Raw genomic sequence first — 16,336 nt, forward strand, 5'->3', positions numbered from 1 at the left:
GGGTGTGGAGAGGGTTTGGGACAGTCAGGAACAGGGAGCGGGGGGGTTAGATGGGTCTGGGGTTCTGGGAGGGCTGTCAGGGGGCAGGGGTGTGGAGAGGGGTCGAGGCAGGCAGGTAGCAGAGGGGGTTGGATGGGTCAGGAGTTCTGGGGGTCCTGTTGGGGGCAGGGAGCAGTTGGATAAGGCATGGGAGTCCCCGGGGGTCTGACTGGGGGCGGGGGTGTGAATATGGGGTGGGGGTGTGGATAAGGGTCGGGGCAGTCAGGGGACAGGTAGGGTCGTAGGGCGTTCTCAGGAGGGGGCAGTCAGGGGACAAGAAGCAGGGCGGCTTAGATAAGCGATGGGGTCCTAGGGGGCAGTTAGTGGCAGGGGTCCCAGGAGGGGGCAGTCAGGGGACAAGGAGCGGGGGTTGGGGGTTCTGAGGGGGGCAATCAGGGGGTGGGAAGTGGGAGGGACTGGATGGGGGTGGGGCAGGGCTAGAGCGGGGCCCCTCCCCCCCAGTGTCCTCTTTTTTGCTTGTGGAAATATGGTAACCCTATAATAGACCATGTTCTGGGGGCGCCCGCCCAGCGCTCACAGGCCGGGGCTAAGGCCCTACTCGGATGGGAGGTGAGGGCTGGCAGGCGCTTGGCTCGGCTTGCGATTGGACCTCCCTTGGTGGGGGGGGGGAGGAGAGGAAGCGGCGTGAATCAGCCTCTCTGCGCTCGGCGAGTAGCGCCTGGCAAAGGGGTAGGGGCGCCGTCTCCCCGCTGATTGGCTGGGTGGGATCGGGGCGTTGATTGGCTGGGTGAGTCGGCTTTCTCGGCCGCGTCGGGCGCGGCGCGCGCCGCCTCAGTAGGCTCCGGCATCGGCTGTGCGGAGGGGCCCGTCCTGGTGTCCTCGCGCTCCCCCCGTCGCTGCGGCTGGCGCCAGCATGAGCTGGGGAGATGGGGCCGGCGCTAGGGCCCCCCTCTTCCTGCTGCTGCTGCTGCTCTACCCCGACGGCAGCTGCCTGCCGGGCCCCCGGGCGCGCCAGCAGGGCGGGGGCAGCGCCTCCCCCCGACCCCCGGGGCCGCCCGTCGTGCTGAGTAAGGGCGGGGGCTGCGGACGAAGCCCGGGAGGGCAGTGGGGGGAAGGTTGGGGGCCGGGGACTGGGTACAGGGGCGGGGGGCTGAGGAGGAAGGTTGGGGACTGGATACCGAGGCTGAGGAAGGCTGGGGGGGGGGGAAGTTGGGGGCTGGGGGGTAGTGAGGGCGGGGGGCTGAGCAGGAAGGTTCGGGGGGACAGAATACAGGGGGCTGAGGAGGAAGGCTGGGGACTGGGTACCGAGGCTGAGGAAGGCTGGGGGGGGAGGGTGTGGGCTGGGTACAGAGGCGGGGGGGGGGAGCTGAGTACAGAGGGCTGAGGAGGAAGGCTTGGGGGGGGGAGGTTGTGCGCTGGGGACTGGGTACAGGGGCTGGGGGGGAGGTTGGTGGCGGGGCACTCGGTACAGGGGGCTGAGGAGGAAGGCTGGGGGGAGAAGGTTATGGGCTGGGGGGGAGGTTGGGGGCGGGGCACTCGGTACAGGGGGCTGAGGAGGAAGGCTGGGGGGAGAAGGTTATGGGCTGGGGGGGAGGTTGGGGGCGGGGCACTCGGTACAGGGGGCTGAGGAGGAAGGCTTGGGGGGGAGGTTGTGCGCTGGGGACTGGGTACAGGGGCTGGGGGGGAGGTTGGTGGCGGGGCACTCGATACAGGGGGCTGAGGAGGAAGGCTGGGGGGACAAAAGGGGTGGAAGGTTGGAGGCGGGGATGGAGGGGAGGCCTGGGGATGGAGGGGAGTGGAAGGTTGTCTGGGGTTGTCAGGTTAGTTCGGAGGGTCCAGGTTAATTAATGCTGTATTGGTGAATCCCCCTTGTGTCTTGTTCTGTACTTCTTTGGTCAGGCAGCCAGTTCTGCTTGGGCACTGGACTGCCTGTAGGATCGCCCTGCATGCAAGTCACCTGTATTAAGTGTAAACACTTGGTTTGCAGGGCTGTTCTGAGTTTGGCCTTGTGTAGACCAGGGCTTAAGGGGTAATGTTCGTAAATGTAAACTAACACACTTTAAAAGGACCTCAGACAAGGCACACTGGCTTGGGGCAGCCTAGGCTTTAACTTCGCTTGTTTAGCATGTATTAAAGGCAGTGTGCCTTGTCTATATTAGGCTTTTTAAACTTTTTTTTGGCTAATGCTTGTTAATATCACATCTTTAAATTCTGCCCTAGACCAGACTTTACTGTGCTTAACTGAACATATTTAGATGAATATGTGCGGACTTGCAATATAGTTGAATGATCTTAGAAGTAAAAACTACAACTGTGGTGTGTAATTCACTGTACATAGGACTGGACTGCATTGAAAATTTTTCCAGTTAAACTGCTGGTGTTACACGTTCCTGGGTGGACACTCTAATTCTGGAATAAGACCATCCACATCGGGGAGTTACACCAGGGGAATAATAAGAGGGGCTTTTTTTCAGTGTAATTTAAGCTGCTTCTGAAGCGGTATAAAGTAAGCTGGCAAAAAGCAATTTCATAGCAGAAAAGAGTGTCTGCACAGGGAGTTATAGTGATATAACTAGCAGTTTAAATTTGCACCTAATTTTATATCTGGCCTGCCCCACTTCTTGTTTACAGTATTGTGAACATACCAGCACTGGGGTGTCCTTTTGTGTGTTTCCTAATATGTAGTGATATTTTCTAGGGCTTAATGATTCTTCTTAAGTAGCAGAGAATTAAATAGGAGATGATGATTCTGGCCATCTGAAAAAGCTAGGGCACATTTTCCCCCTCCTTCATTTTTCTCCTCCCTTTATGCATTTCAAAACAGTGACTGAAAATTTTACCAGACCTACTAACCAAAAGGTTAAACCACTAGTCAGGAGCCAAAGCAGAGGCTGCATGGGGGTGACTCACTCAGTTCACACTGTCTTTTCAATCAAATGGGTTGGAAATTTTTCTTAAAATGTAAATGTGTATGCTGCTGAAGTTGATTTCTCTAAACCCCTTCATTTACCAGAGCAAGTTCCCACTTGTCAGTGGCATGTGGGCCATTAGATTTTTTTCAAACCCTAAATCAATTTAAGTCATGTTAACAAGGGAAAACTCCCTTTTCCCAATTTTTTATTCAAGCTGAAACTTATTCTTGAGAGAAGGGAATTATAAATCAAAAATAGGATGGGGGGAGGGATTGGGTTTCACAGTTGTTAAAAAGTAAAATTAAGAATTCTACTTCATCACACAACCCAGAAAATTCATTGCTGCTTGGTGCAGCAGCAAATGGGTTACAAGTCCTTGCATCTGTGCTAATAAGCAATAAAAACCTTGAGGCAGAAGTTTCTTGGGTAAATATTAGGCGTCTTTTTTTAAAAAAAGCTTGCAATAAGTGTAATTGTTTGAATATTGTTTTGCTGCATTTAAAACAGTTGTCAGACTTGTTTGTTCCTGAAACTTTCCAATGCATATGCACACATTGGTGTCCATTGGAATAGAAATTGTAAAACATACCTAATGTATTAAATAGGGGATGTATTTGTTCTTGATACTGATGCATGACCCTACAAGCAGTACATTCTGCATTTTCAGTATGCAAATGATGCTGATGCTATTAACAAATTATTTCCAGAGAAAAAAGCTGGGAAGAGTTTTTATTGGCTTGCCATAGATGTCAAGGTCTATTTTGATTTACACAGATTAGCTGATATGTTAAAATGCTGCTGTTCAGAATTATTAATATTTCCTTCGCTGCACACATATTTTGGAAAAATGTATGTTGTACATTAGTTTAGATAGTAACTTAGCTGCTCAATGCATTGTATTGCTATGAAGATACAGTTACAACTTTTAAGTAGATGTCTGGACTACTTGGCTAGGATGGTATAAATGGGTGGTGATGGGAAAACTTTAGCACCAGTTTGCTGTAGTGTGCTAAACTCATGGAATTAAGTGCAAGCAAAGCAATTTGCTGTGAGCCATGTTTGTGAAGATTAGGAAGAAGCTTTTTGCCTCATCTGCCCTAATTCTTCCTTGTTCCCTTTATAACGCTGTATCTTAGCAATAAGCTTTGTTACTTACATTCCAGTGCAAGCTTCTTCATGATAAAGCTGACCGCTTAATAACCACTGATCCAAATCAGACTCCAGCCACATAAGAAGTAAATGAGATTGGGTAACAATCATGTGATAAACAGATGTTGTCCATGGGACTGTAATGCTGTTACTTATGAAACAGTTATAGGTATACAAATTCCTCAAGCATAGTAAAGTAATTTATAAGACCTTGTTTCTTTTGTGAGAAGATTATAGCATAGATTCAATTGCTAAACATGTATTTGGCAGGTGGGAGAGAAGTTTTTTTTTAAAGTAAAAGCTCTTCTCTACATAATCAGAACGAGTTGTCAGCCAGCATTTGTAAAATTAATAACTTGTCTTCACTATGTCTCTATTCTAATCTGTTCATTCGCTCCCTTTCTTCCAGCTAGCTTCTCACCCCATTTGCCAGATGCCTGGTACAATCCTCAGGAAATAGAAGTAACCTCCTTCTAACCTCCCACCATTAAAACAAAATGGCTAAAATTCCATCTGTTTTATGATGATATGCAATTGTTTTGTGTTGTCTATATATCATAGAATATAGAACTGGAAGGGACCTCGAGAGTTCATCTAGTCCAGTCCCCTGCACTCAAGGCAGGACTAAGTACTATCATCCCTGACAGGTGTTTATACAAGCTGCTCTTAAAAATCCCCAGTGATGGAGATTCCACCACCTTCCTAGGCAATTTATTCCAATACTTAGCCACTCTGACAGGAATTTTTTCCTAATGTCCAACCTAAACCACCCTTGCTGCAATTTAAGCCCATTGCTTTTTGTCCTATCCTCAGAGTTTAAGAACAACAATTTTTCTCCCTCCTCCTTGTAACAAGCTTTTATGTACTTGAAAACTGTTATCATGTCCCCTCTCAGTCTTCTCTTCTCCAGACTAAACAAACCCAATTTTTTCAATCTTCCCTCATAGGTCATGTTTTCTAGACCTTTAATAATTTTTGTTGCTCTTCTTTATAAGTGTACTCTCTATGCCATATGTGAAAAGGTACAAGGTTTTTCAGGGTTGGGACCTATTTTGCATAGCTCACTCTAGTAAAATACCGTGCATTATTTTTTTTGAGCATCAAAAATACTATGTGCTTTGGGAAAACACCTGTCCAAAAGAGCTTAGTCTAAATTCAACATGATGTAGCAAGTGAAGGTTATAAATAAAGGACCAGGAGGGTGACTATAGAATCATAGAAATGTAGGACTGGAAGGGACCTCGATAGGTCATTTAGCCCAGTCCCTGGCACTGAGGCAGGACTAAGTGTTATCTAGACCAGTGGCTCTCAACCATTCCAGACTGTACCCCTTTCAGGAGTCTGATTTATCTTGCGTACCCCAAGTTTCACCTTGCTTAAAAACTACTTGCTTACAAAATCTGACAAAAAGTGCCACAGCACGTTATTACTGAAAAATTGCTTACTTTCTCATTTTGCTTCTATGAAATTTTAGTTTGTATTGTCTTCGTTAGTGCATTTTATGTAGCCTGTTGTAAAACTGGCAAATATCTAGATAAGTTTATGTACCCCTTTGAAGACCTCTGCGTACCTCCAGTGGTATGCATACGCCTGGTTGAGAACCACTGATCTAGACCATCCATGACAAGTATTTGTAGGCTTTTAAGAACAGATTAGAAAATGATGGCGATTCCACAACCTCCCTAGATAATTGGTTCCAGTGCTTAATTACTTTAATAGGAAGTCTTTCTAATGTTTAACCTAATCTCTCTTGTTGCAATTTAAGACCATTGCTTCTTGTCCTGTCCTCAGTGGTTATGGAGAACAGTTTATCACCCTTCTCTTTGCAACAATCTTTCAAGTAATTGAAGAATGTTATGTCCTCGCTCACTATCTGTTCTCAAGACTAAGCAAGCTTATTTTTTTTTTCCGGTCTTTCCTCGTAGGTCATGTTTTCTAGAACTTTGACCATACTTGTTGGCTTTCCTCTAGACTTTCTCCATCTTTCCTGAAGTCTGATGCCCAGAATTGGACACAGTACTCCAGTTGAGGCCTTATCATTGCTGAGTAGAGTGGAATAATTACTACTTGTGTCTTGTTTACAACACTCCTGCTAATACATCTAAGAATGATGTTCACTTTTTTTGGCAACAGTATTGCATTGTTGGTTAATATTTAGTTTGTGATCCACTATACCCCGATCCTTTTCTGCAGTACTCCTTCCTAGGCAGTTATTTGCACTTTGTATATGTGCAATTGATTATTCCTTCTTACGTGTATTACTTTGCATTTGTCATTATTGAATTTATAAGTGTACTCTGCCATTATCCAAATAATTTATGAAGATATTGAATAGAACTGAATGCAGGACTGATCCCTGCGGGACCCTACTTGATATGCTCTTCTAGCTTGATTGTGAACCATTGATAACTACTTTGAGTACAGTTTTCCAGCCAGTTGTGCACCCACCTTATGGTACTTTTGTCTAGGCTATATTTCTTTATGAGATGGTCATGTGAGGGAGTATCAGAAGCCTTACTAATGTCAAGATATGACACTTGCTTCTGCTTCACCCCATCCTTAAGGCTTGTTACTCTGTCAAAGAAAGCTATTAGGTTGGTTTGATATGATTTGTTCTTGACAGATCCAAATTGACTGTTACTGCCTTATTTTCTTCTAGGTGCTTACAAACTGATTATTTGCTCCATTATCTTTCCTGTTACCAAAGCTAAGCTGCATGGTCTATATTTCCCTCAGTTGTCCTTATTCCCATGATAATTCCCATGGTAATTCTGTAAAGGATGTACACATCTTGATGATTCCAGTTAACCTATCATTACCTTTCTTTTTATCCTCATTTTGCATAGGTGACATGGCAAAAATGAGCTTTTAGAGGTGATTTCAGTGAAACAAAGGAGATGGCTAGGAAGTAAGATTTGGTGAGGACATACCAAGAATCAGAGGCAACATGGAGGAAGTCATGGAAACGTTTGAGGGAGGTGGTGAAAAGAGGAATTAAAATTGGAATCGTTGTTGAAGTGTAGTAGGCAAAAGGGAATGGAAATGGAAACTAACTCGAGGTATAGGCTGGGGCTGTGTAATGAAGTGTGATGTGTGTGATGGCTTTGTATTCCAGTTCAGAGCAGGGCACATATTGATTGACTTGCTTTCTTAGCCTTTCCTTTATGCGCTTGTTTTCACCATACGTATTGTGGTAGATTTTTATTACTCTTGTAGCTTTATGGTAAGTGTGGTCATGTAAATTCAACATTCATTAGTAACTTTGGGCCACTCTGTTTTTGAATGCTATAACTCACAAAATTGTCCAAAATTATGGGTTTTAAACATTTGTGTTCATTTTTTTTTTGTTCTCACAGTTGTGGGAAATTATAGGGGGAGTGTCTGAAAATAATTATTTAATGACAGTAGAAGTTGATTCAAAAGTTAGTTTTATAACTGTTAAAATACACATTGTCAACATCACATGTCAAAATATGCAAAGTAAATATCCTTAAATCAAACTAAGTTCTCAAGCAGCATTTTTCTTTGTTTCTGTAAATTTTTATCGATGAAAATATTTTGTTTTATGTGTGAATGATGAAACTAGTGTTTACTGAAATTTATCAATAAAAATCTAATCCTTCCAAGCTGACTTGTGAACTGTGATGCTTTGTACTGCTTTTAACATAATTTTGCCTTATTGTCATGGACCATGTTCAAAGGACACTGTCAATGTGAAAATTATTTTCCAAAAACTTTCTGTTCATGATTGCTACAAGTAACACTGAAGAGTACTGTAACTGAAAGAAATTAAAGGGTGAAAAAACCTGCTAATTTCAGTTTTACAGCACTTTGTGTATGGTTTCCCTGTTTCCCTGCATAGCAAGGATCTTTTCATCAAAAGAGTAAACTAACATCAACAGGAGAGCAGAAAAAATTTCTGTACTTTTCAAAAAGGAATTGAAGAAACTTCAGAGCACGCCGTTTAAATGGTACTCTATCAGAAATTGGCTTTTTAAAAATTAGCCTAATTAAATAAGAGAATCAAGCTGAAAGTATTCCTCTAAATTCTACTGTTTTCCTAGCTTTACCATATCTGGTGTAGGCTACTGTGGCATACCTCTTAAATGGCCCTCCTTTTATGTGACAGTCACTCATTTTAGACCCAAAATTACTGGTGTTCCCCACAAACCTTGTGTCCCCTCACTTTTATTGTTGAAAACTACTTATATAAGAAATAAAGAATTGTGAAATTGTCGCTATAGAGTTGTTTACACTAAAGCAGGGTATATCACATCCTTTTAAGTTTCTTGCATGAATAATTGTGTCCCTGATTTTGGATCTTGACACATGAAGGGAGGCTTACTGTGGTGTTTCCCTGTCTTCTTCTGGTTTCTTCTCCTTGCTTTTTCTGTGATCCTTCCCTGGGGAAAAAAGGTTTGCTGTCAGCACATGCTGACTAAGGGCAGCATATTACTATCCTAGTGTAGAAAAAGCAAGTTGTGGTTTGAATACAAGTTAGCTGGTTGAGAAACTCTATGGTATTAGACTAGGCCTGTAAGGGATAGTAAGTAGTATTTCAAATCATATTCGCTAACTCAGTCTTTGAAAGCACCTGTATTTTTTATTTAGACAGACTCTTAGTTTTACAGTCTATGCATAATCCTAGACAATAGTGCATTATAGCCAAGTCATTTACTGGCCATGCCTTAGTTATCCTCTATGAAAATTGTAGCTTAACCCCCTCCCCCCTCCAAAATACGAAAAGATATAAGGGGAGTTTTATTCACCTGGAATTACAAACAGGATCAAAATAAGTCCTATGTAATTTATTGCAACCTTATCTCCTCCCAACTTTAAAACGCACCTGAGAACCAAGTCTGGATTCTTGGTTGTTCAACTGTAAAAACAGCTTTCTGCTGCTTGAATAACAGAAGCATCTTGTGACTTTGTGGGGGTTTTTTGCCCTGCTGCTCCTAATCATAAAACAAGCATTTTCTGTGGTAAACTGGTTTTGGGTGTACAAAGTAGCTTTAATGAGCCCTCCTCGTTGGAGAACGGTGGCAAGTTACTCACATAAGTTCTTATGGAGAACTGAGTATAGTACAATAAAGGAAAGACAGCTTCCTGGAATAACATTCATATAAAAGTCCCAACTTCTGATCTGCAAACTGATTTATGGACGTGACAACGCTTTGGCTAACCACACTAACAGGTGTTGAGAAGAAATTGCTGCTGTGGGCAAACTGGGCTCGGCTTATGCCCCAAGCCATGTGCTTTTACATTGTTACATTTTTATCCAATATAATTGGTTATCTTTTGCTACATAAATATCCGTTTCTGTTCTTGTCTAATGAGAAGGTAGGTAAAGAGGAGCAACTGATTTTCTTTCTCTTTGAGGTATTTTATATATTAGTTATGGCATCTCTCATTTTCTTGTCTCTAGTCTTAATCTTATGTCTTTTCTCAGAGGGCAGTCACAAAATTAGAGAAGCCTTTGAAATATCAGTCTTAAGATCCCATCTTAACTAGCATGTTCAAATTTCCTAAAACTTTACCTGTGCATTCTTTTCTAAATAAAGTATTTGTTTTGGACATGCAGACTTAAATATTTTAAGCTTTATATAACCTTTCCAGTGAAAAAGGTTAGAAACTGCATTTGTAAATGCAAGCATATAAGATATGACAAAATAAAACCATTGGGTAAAAAAATTTACCTTTTTATAGAAGTCTGTTGGGAGTCATTTTACTTTTCCCAGGTGGTCTGAAACCTAAAGGAAATGCTTCTGTCTACTACTATCAAATCTTCTTGTGAAAATGTCAAAACATTATTGGTTTTCTTCTGCAGAGCTTGAATGGTTGATTCCTGCTGATTGCTTTCTACGCGATAGTCTCCCATCCAAAATGCAGCTAATACTCTTGCAACCATTAATACTCTTCAGTCATGTTGGTAAAGGATTGTAAATCTGACTTTTTTTTTCTGAATACAAAAGTTTATCTAAATTAGCATTGCTGGCTTTGTGTACGTTCTAACTTCCCCATGAATCTTCTCACAAGATTGCTTTTGCAAATTGCAATCTGTATTTGTAAAATTTTAGTTGTGAGCATATAGTGATGAAACTGCTTCATTGCCAATATGGAGACCTTTTAGATTTCTCTCTAATTTGGAGAAAAGCCATCCCAAAATTGTCCTGGTTCTACCTCGTTATTAGCGTTCATATTTACTAACTTGGCAGCCGTTCCCTGACATGCACATGTGTGCATGCGTATGGGCTCCAGTCTTCAAACTGCAATGTGTGGTGTCTCGGGGTTGTGGAAATTGTGCCTTCACTGTTGGTTGAAACGACTTAAAATTTTATCAGCCTTCGACTTTGCTAGTTCTCTACTTTATGCATCCATACCCTAATTTAAAAGACTTAACAGTAGTCAGCAGGCAGTTTTTCTTGTCTTCTACGTTGTCAGACACTGGAACACGACATTTTTGTTCAATAACATAAGTGTTGAATATTATAACCTAACCTAGTTAGGTTTTTGTAGTAAGGGTATCTTCTCTTTTGTAGTCACAAGTGAAACTCCTGTACAACTTATATTAACATAATGAAGCTAGTAATTAAATGTCTAACTTATTCCTTCATCCTCTGAATTGTGACCCTTCCTAATCTGTGCAGAAGTGTGATTGTTTAGCTGCTGTTTAGAAACAACCATTCCCTAATATCTCTCACCCTTATCCAGGCTTTCAAACAGTACCTTTTGCTGAAAGAGCTTGTTTTTAAAAAAACGCCACAGCTTTGAGTGAGAATGTCAGTTACCTGTCTATTTTGCACTGGAAAAGAAGACAATATCCTCTTGTCAGCCAGCCACTGAAACTGACCAGCCATGAGTAACTAACCTGAATAGAGTTATGTTTTTGTGCTTCTTTCTAGTTAAGAGCTTTGGTGCAGCAGCCAAAAAAGGCACAAGATTATGTGGAATAACATGTGGCCAGCTAGTTCTATAAGCAGAGACTTAAACAGCAGTTAATGGGGTTCTGAGTTTGAACTTCAATACTTTTTGAACTTTATCATTTAAGTGTGATGCAGTGCTACAATGCCCTACTACTGATGATGGCTACACTTTCCACTATATTAGTATTTGAAATAACCTAAAATAAATTCTGGCCTGCTACTGTGCTTAAACAACTTCATTGAGAGAGAGTGAGTGTGTGTTTGTGTCAGAGGTCTAATGAGAGATGGGATAGTTGATAGAGAAATACAGTAAAACATTGGAGACACCAGATCCAAATTCTTTTCCTCCCCCGCCCTACACATTCTTTACAACAGTGGTCTCCAAAGTGGGGTGCGCAAGAGGATCCTTGGGGGTGCGTGGCAGGAGGAGCGCTTTTTTTTTTTTGCACTTTGGCGCAGCAGGGGGTGCGTGCTCAAAAAATTTTTACTGATGGGGTACGTGATCAAAAAAGTTTGGAGACCACTGCTTTACAGAATAGGCTAAAGCAGTAGTTCTCAACCTACTAATGTGTTACATGGACCTCAGATTGAGAACCACAGCGCCCTTCCCCACAGTCCGCTATGCCAAGCGCCCCTCTCCACGGAGAGGGGCAAGGAGTGGAGCCCTGGACATGGAGTTGGGAAGCCAGGACCCAGATCCCAACTCGGGCAGCCTAAAAGCTGAGGGTGTTACAGCACCCCTAGTTCCCAATGTCCCACTGCCCAAAGTGTCCCCTTCCCCACAAACCTGCCCAGAGACCCACTCTCTTGCACTCTGCCCCCCTGCGTCAGCAGCCTCCTGCTGGCAGGAGCCCTCCAGCAGGTTTCCAGATGCTGTCTTCCCCTCAGCCAGCCCCGTCCCCATTCAGATCAGAGCAGCAAGTTTTGAATTTTTTTAGCACACAGGTGGGCTGCATGTGTGTGCTAATTGTGCCGCATGCGGGCCATGGGTTGAGAACCGCTGGGCTAAGGGAACAGACTTGCTCACTGTCTTGCATACCCAACTGAAGTTCTTTATCGCTGGTGACTTTAAGAGATCCCTTTAGGAGTCTGTTTTAAACTATATATGTACCCCAAAATTTCCACAGAAAAGAACTGGAGGGTGGGAAGGAGGAGGAGGCGAGAGTTTAAATTTCTCCACACCCTAGTATGAGATTGCTGGGATCAGCAACTGATGGTAATTTGCTCTCAGTAGGCCAGCTTAAAATAGGAGCTCTTTTTATCTATCTCAACACTTACTCCTGGGTCATCAGTCTCTCTGAGCACTTTACAAGAAAGTAAAACAAGTGACTGGAGCAGCACTCTGCACGTGCCAGTCTAGCACTTTAGCAGAGTGAGCTTCTTAGAAGGTTCGATTAATGAAGGAAAAATAGAATAGTGCTATAAACTAAGGTTTCAGAGTAGCAGCCGTGTTAGTCTGTATCCGCAAAAAGAACAGGAGTACTTGTGGCACCTTAGAGACTAAGGTGCCACAAGTACTCCTGTTCTTTTTGCTATAAACTAACATGCCCTAAGATTCAGTAAATAGCTGAACCATGGCTATTTCCCCTATTTCAAAGCCTCATTCCTTAAAATATCCAACCCAAAGACGCAGAAGTCAAGAAATAGATATGCAGCTGTCTATTGACTAGAGACAGTGCCAGAACTTACATTTGCTCTTATAATTGAAGTTCTGGCTTTGCCTTGTTGCCTGGAAACTACGTATCCTGGTTTATCTAATTTTTGCTGCTGTTTGTGGAAACTTATGTTCCGAGGCTGATTTCAGAAGCCTTCAGGCAAGTTATGCCAATTTATTGCAGCGAGCTGTGCATGACCTTGCTTTTATTATAAGTTTGTTTTAAACAGACTATATGGCTGTCTTCACTTGTGTTCCCTGTTAGTCTACAGAGATAGGAAACCAATTATTTCCAAGTGTTTTCCAAACGTAGGAAAAAGTATGTGTATACATGCAAAATCTTGTGCTGTTTTATTATTTTAGAGGTGTGACTTCTTGGAAAGGAATATGTGGGAAGAGTACTGTGTAAAAAATTGTGTGGGTTGGTGTACCACTTGTTAACCTTTGGAGGAAACTTAGCAGAACACAATTACTATTTTTTGGATAATAGGACACTATAAATAGTAAAATCCTATGTTTTGATTGATTAGTTAGTTTTGAAGGGTGAAAAAATCAAACTGTAAACTCTGCAGACCTGCATTTAAAAGTCTCAAGGTGCCAGGTGGAAATATGCGGGAAAGTGTACAGCTGCACACATGCTAAATGGACTGTTACACCACTAGCTGGTAATCTGCAAAACCCACTTACACTTGCAAACTCTGTCACAGTAAATGCACGTGCATTTTTACTTGTGGTCCTGCGCTTTCTCATGTTTTGTAAAAGTGTCCCTAATCGTTTTAACTTCATTTGCAATAGTGGAATGATGGTAGGAGGGGGAATAGAAAGTGGATTGGGAAGAGTGTAGAAGGGAAATTTCAGAATGTTCATTTCTTGAGTCAAAAAGTTTCATGATAACTGTTGAGCAAACCCACTACTGTCTTTGGAGTTGGAATATTGTTATTTGATTGATTTTGCCACAACTTCCTCTTTGTAAGTCTTTTAAAAATTGTTGTATAGGTGGAAGTTAATCCATATTGGTTCTTGATTTGTCTGTTGTTGTAATCTGTTCCAGACCAAACTCTGATTAGTTTTTTTCTTTCACCTGAGACAGCCATGTGACCAGTCAGAATTAGAACAGCAGTGAATCTGACAAGTGTAATAAAATGGAACGAATTGAGTCTAGTAGGAACTTGCATTGGTGCAGCACATGTACTGTTACGTCTCCAACAAAAAAAAGGCAAATTCAATAAATTTAAAATATCGCTGGGTAGTTATAATATTCGTTGGCCTGGATTCTCCAAGAGAGCAAATAACCTTTCTTGCAGAGTAAGACACATTGGAAAGTAGTAATGTAATGCTGCCTGAGCTGAGAGTCTGTCAGAGCTTTTTTTTTTTTTTAGTTGCTCAGTATCTTGCTTGTTTTTAGTCGTCTTTGTGCAAGTCTTGGCACTAATGGTTGACAAATGCAAACGAAGGCTGACAGTTTTCTGTGTTGGAGAGAATAATAAATTGCCAAAAAACGGTAAAAATAGCAGACCATCTGCATGCTGATTAGGGATAGATACTATAACATTTGTGTCAAGACCATAACATCAGTTCTAAAACCTGGATGCAAAGGACATAAGGATATATGTGCAGATTAGTAAACTACAACCCAACTAAGTTCTGTAAACTGAGGCTGTTATGCCAGCAGATACATAGTAATGAAAATAAAGCTCCAATAATGAAGTAAAAGAAAAACTGATCCAAATTCATTTTCTGTGGGTAGTGGTGAAAATGTTAAATAAGAAATTGTGACCAGTTAGTGTTGCAATATTCTGAAGGAAAAAATTCTGTCTTCCAGAAGCTGTTGGATTATTCTCTACAGGTCACAGAGGTTTTTGATAAGGCTTTGATACAATCTGCTTGTGATACTCCTGTTTTAAGATTACCCCCCCCCCCCCCAAAATTCTAATAGGTTGGTGAGGCATATTTTGCCTTTACAAAAGCCCCAACTTTTTATGTTCACCTATGTGTGTGCGAATTCTGTTCTTTCCTATAGTTTCAACTAATTTGCCTGGTACTGAAGTTAGGCTTACTGGCCTATAATTCCCAGGATTGCCTCTGGAGCCTTTTTAAAAAAAATCACTCTCACATTAGCTATCCTTCAGTCATCTAGTACAGAGGCTGATTTAAGTGATAGGTTACACACCACAGTTAGTAGTTCTGCAATTTCATATTTGAATTCCTTCAGAACTCATGGGTGAATACCATCTGGTCCTGGTGACTTCTTAATGTTTAATTTATCAATTTATTCGAAAACCTCTATTGACACCTCAGTCTGGGACAGTTCTTCAGATTTGTCACTTAAAATGAATGGCTCAGGTTTGGGAATTCCCTCACATCCTCTGCAGTCAAAATCGATGCAAAGAATTCATGTAGCTTCTCCGCACCAGCCTTGTCTTCCTATAATAACGCCTTTCATCCATTTACAAAATCTAGCAAGTATCTTTGCTGATGCAGTAATATAACTGCAGTCATACAGTGGTAGAGTAGCATGGAAAACAAGCATATATAATCACTAATTCGGTAACAGGTTTTTACTTGTAGTCTGATAGTAGTATATTTCTGCTTATTATATGTTTCTTGCAGTCCCAGGGGATTTGGGTAACCAGTTGGAAGCCAAATTGGACAAACCCACAGTGGTGCACTACCTTTGCTCCAAGAAGACAGACAGTTACTTTACGCTCTGGCTGAACTTAGAATTGCTTCTGCCTGTCATCATTGACTGCTGGATAGACAATATCAGGTAGGACCACAGCCCTGTCAGGAGAAATATGGAGTGCTTCAGATTTTTCCTGCACCCTTCCCATCAGCCGCAAACACCTTACATAAATATATGCAATCTAAAAATCTTTCTTCCAATTCAGGAGTAGCAAGAAGATTTTTCACTAGCTGTTTGGGTGGCATGTAGGGGGAGGGAAGCCTTAGGTAGGATAATGGGCTAAAACGGAGGGATCTTCAGCTTGAATATCAAGAAAAGTCTCCTTTAAGTGCCTTCTAAAAATGGCATAACTCTACTGCCCCATAGGCTCTCAGGAGTGCAACATTAATTTGCAATGAAGGTTCTTGGGGGAAAAAAAACCCTATAACTAGCAATTAAAATACCAAATCTGCTTCATTAGAATATTTTTAGTTTTAAACATCTGTATGTGGCATTAGTGTCTTCCCTCATTAAACTTCTAATTGCTACTAGGTGTACAAAACTATATAGCAAATCAAAATCCCCAGCTAGCAGGTGTTAACTTCTTGTATAGTGCTGTTCTATAAAATACTGCACTGGCACATTTCTAGCTGTTGTCTATGTGCCGGACTTGAAAGGTGCTGATCTCGGCAAAAATCCATAACGTGGTTCCCTGGGTTGGTAGATGGATTGCCCAAGTCGGGGATGGCATTTTAACATTGTCACAAGCCCACATTTTAGCCAGTTGACTTTCAAAAATGTTCCTCTGCTAATGAAACGAATCTGATATTTTAAATAGAACTTTAAAGCAGCTCAGCATAATTTTTCTCAATCCTCTTCTCCACCTCAGGCAGAAGCCTCTGTAAACAAGGCATCTTACACCATATCCTGAATGTCTGGATTGTGTCTAACGGAAGCAAATTCTAGAGCTGAAGGGGTTTTCAGGGAGTGTCCGATCTCCAGGTCCAAATGCTCAAATCTAGGAAATCTTAAAGCA

The 16,336-nt window shown here is 42.0% G+C and overlaps 1 protein-coding gene across 2 annotated transcripts in view; it reads left to right on the top strand.

The window, feature by feature from the left end:
* The first annotated feature begins 847 nt into the window (after positions 1 to 847).
* Positions 848 to 16,336, top strand: part of PLA2G15 (phospholipase A2 group XV) — a 28,402-nt gene continuing 12,913 nt past the window's right edge. For both annotated transcript variants that reach the window (XM_054048656.1, XM_054048657.1), the window contains exons 1-2: positions 848 to 1,067; positions 15,249 to 15,405. In XM_054048656.1, the coding sequence (XP_053904631.1) occupies positions 914 to 1,067; positions 15,249 to 15,405 (311 nt within the window). In that variant the 5' untranslated portion in view covers positions 848 to 913. The remainder of the gene's footprint in view (positions 1,068 to 15,248; positions 15,406 to 16,336) is intronic.

This window comes from Malaclemys terrapin, chromosome 14 (genome assembly GCF_027887155.1).
Source record: "Malaclemys terrapin pileata isolate rMalTer1 chromosome 14, rMalTer1.hap1, whole genome shotgun sequence".
Classification (NCBI taxonomy): domain Eukaryota; kingdom Metazoa; phylum Chordata; order Testudines; family Emydidae; genus Malaclemys; species Malaclemys terrapin.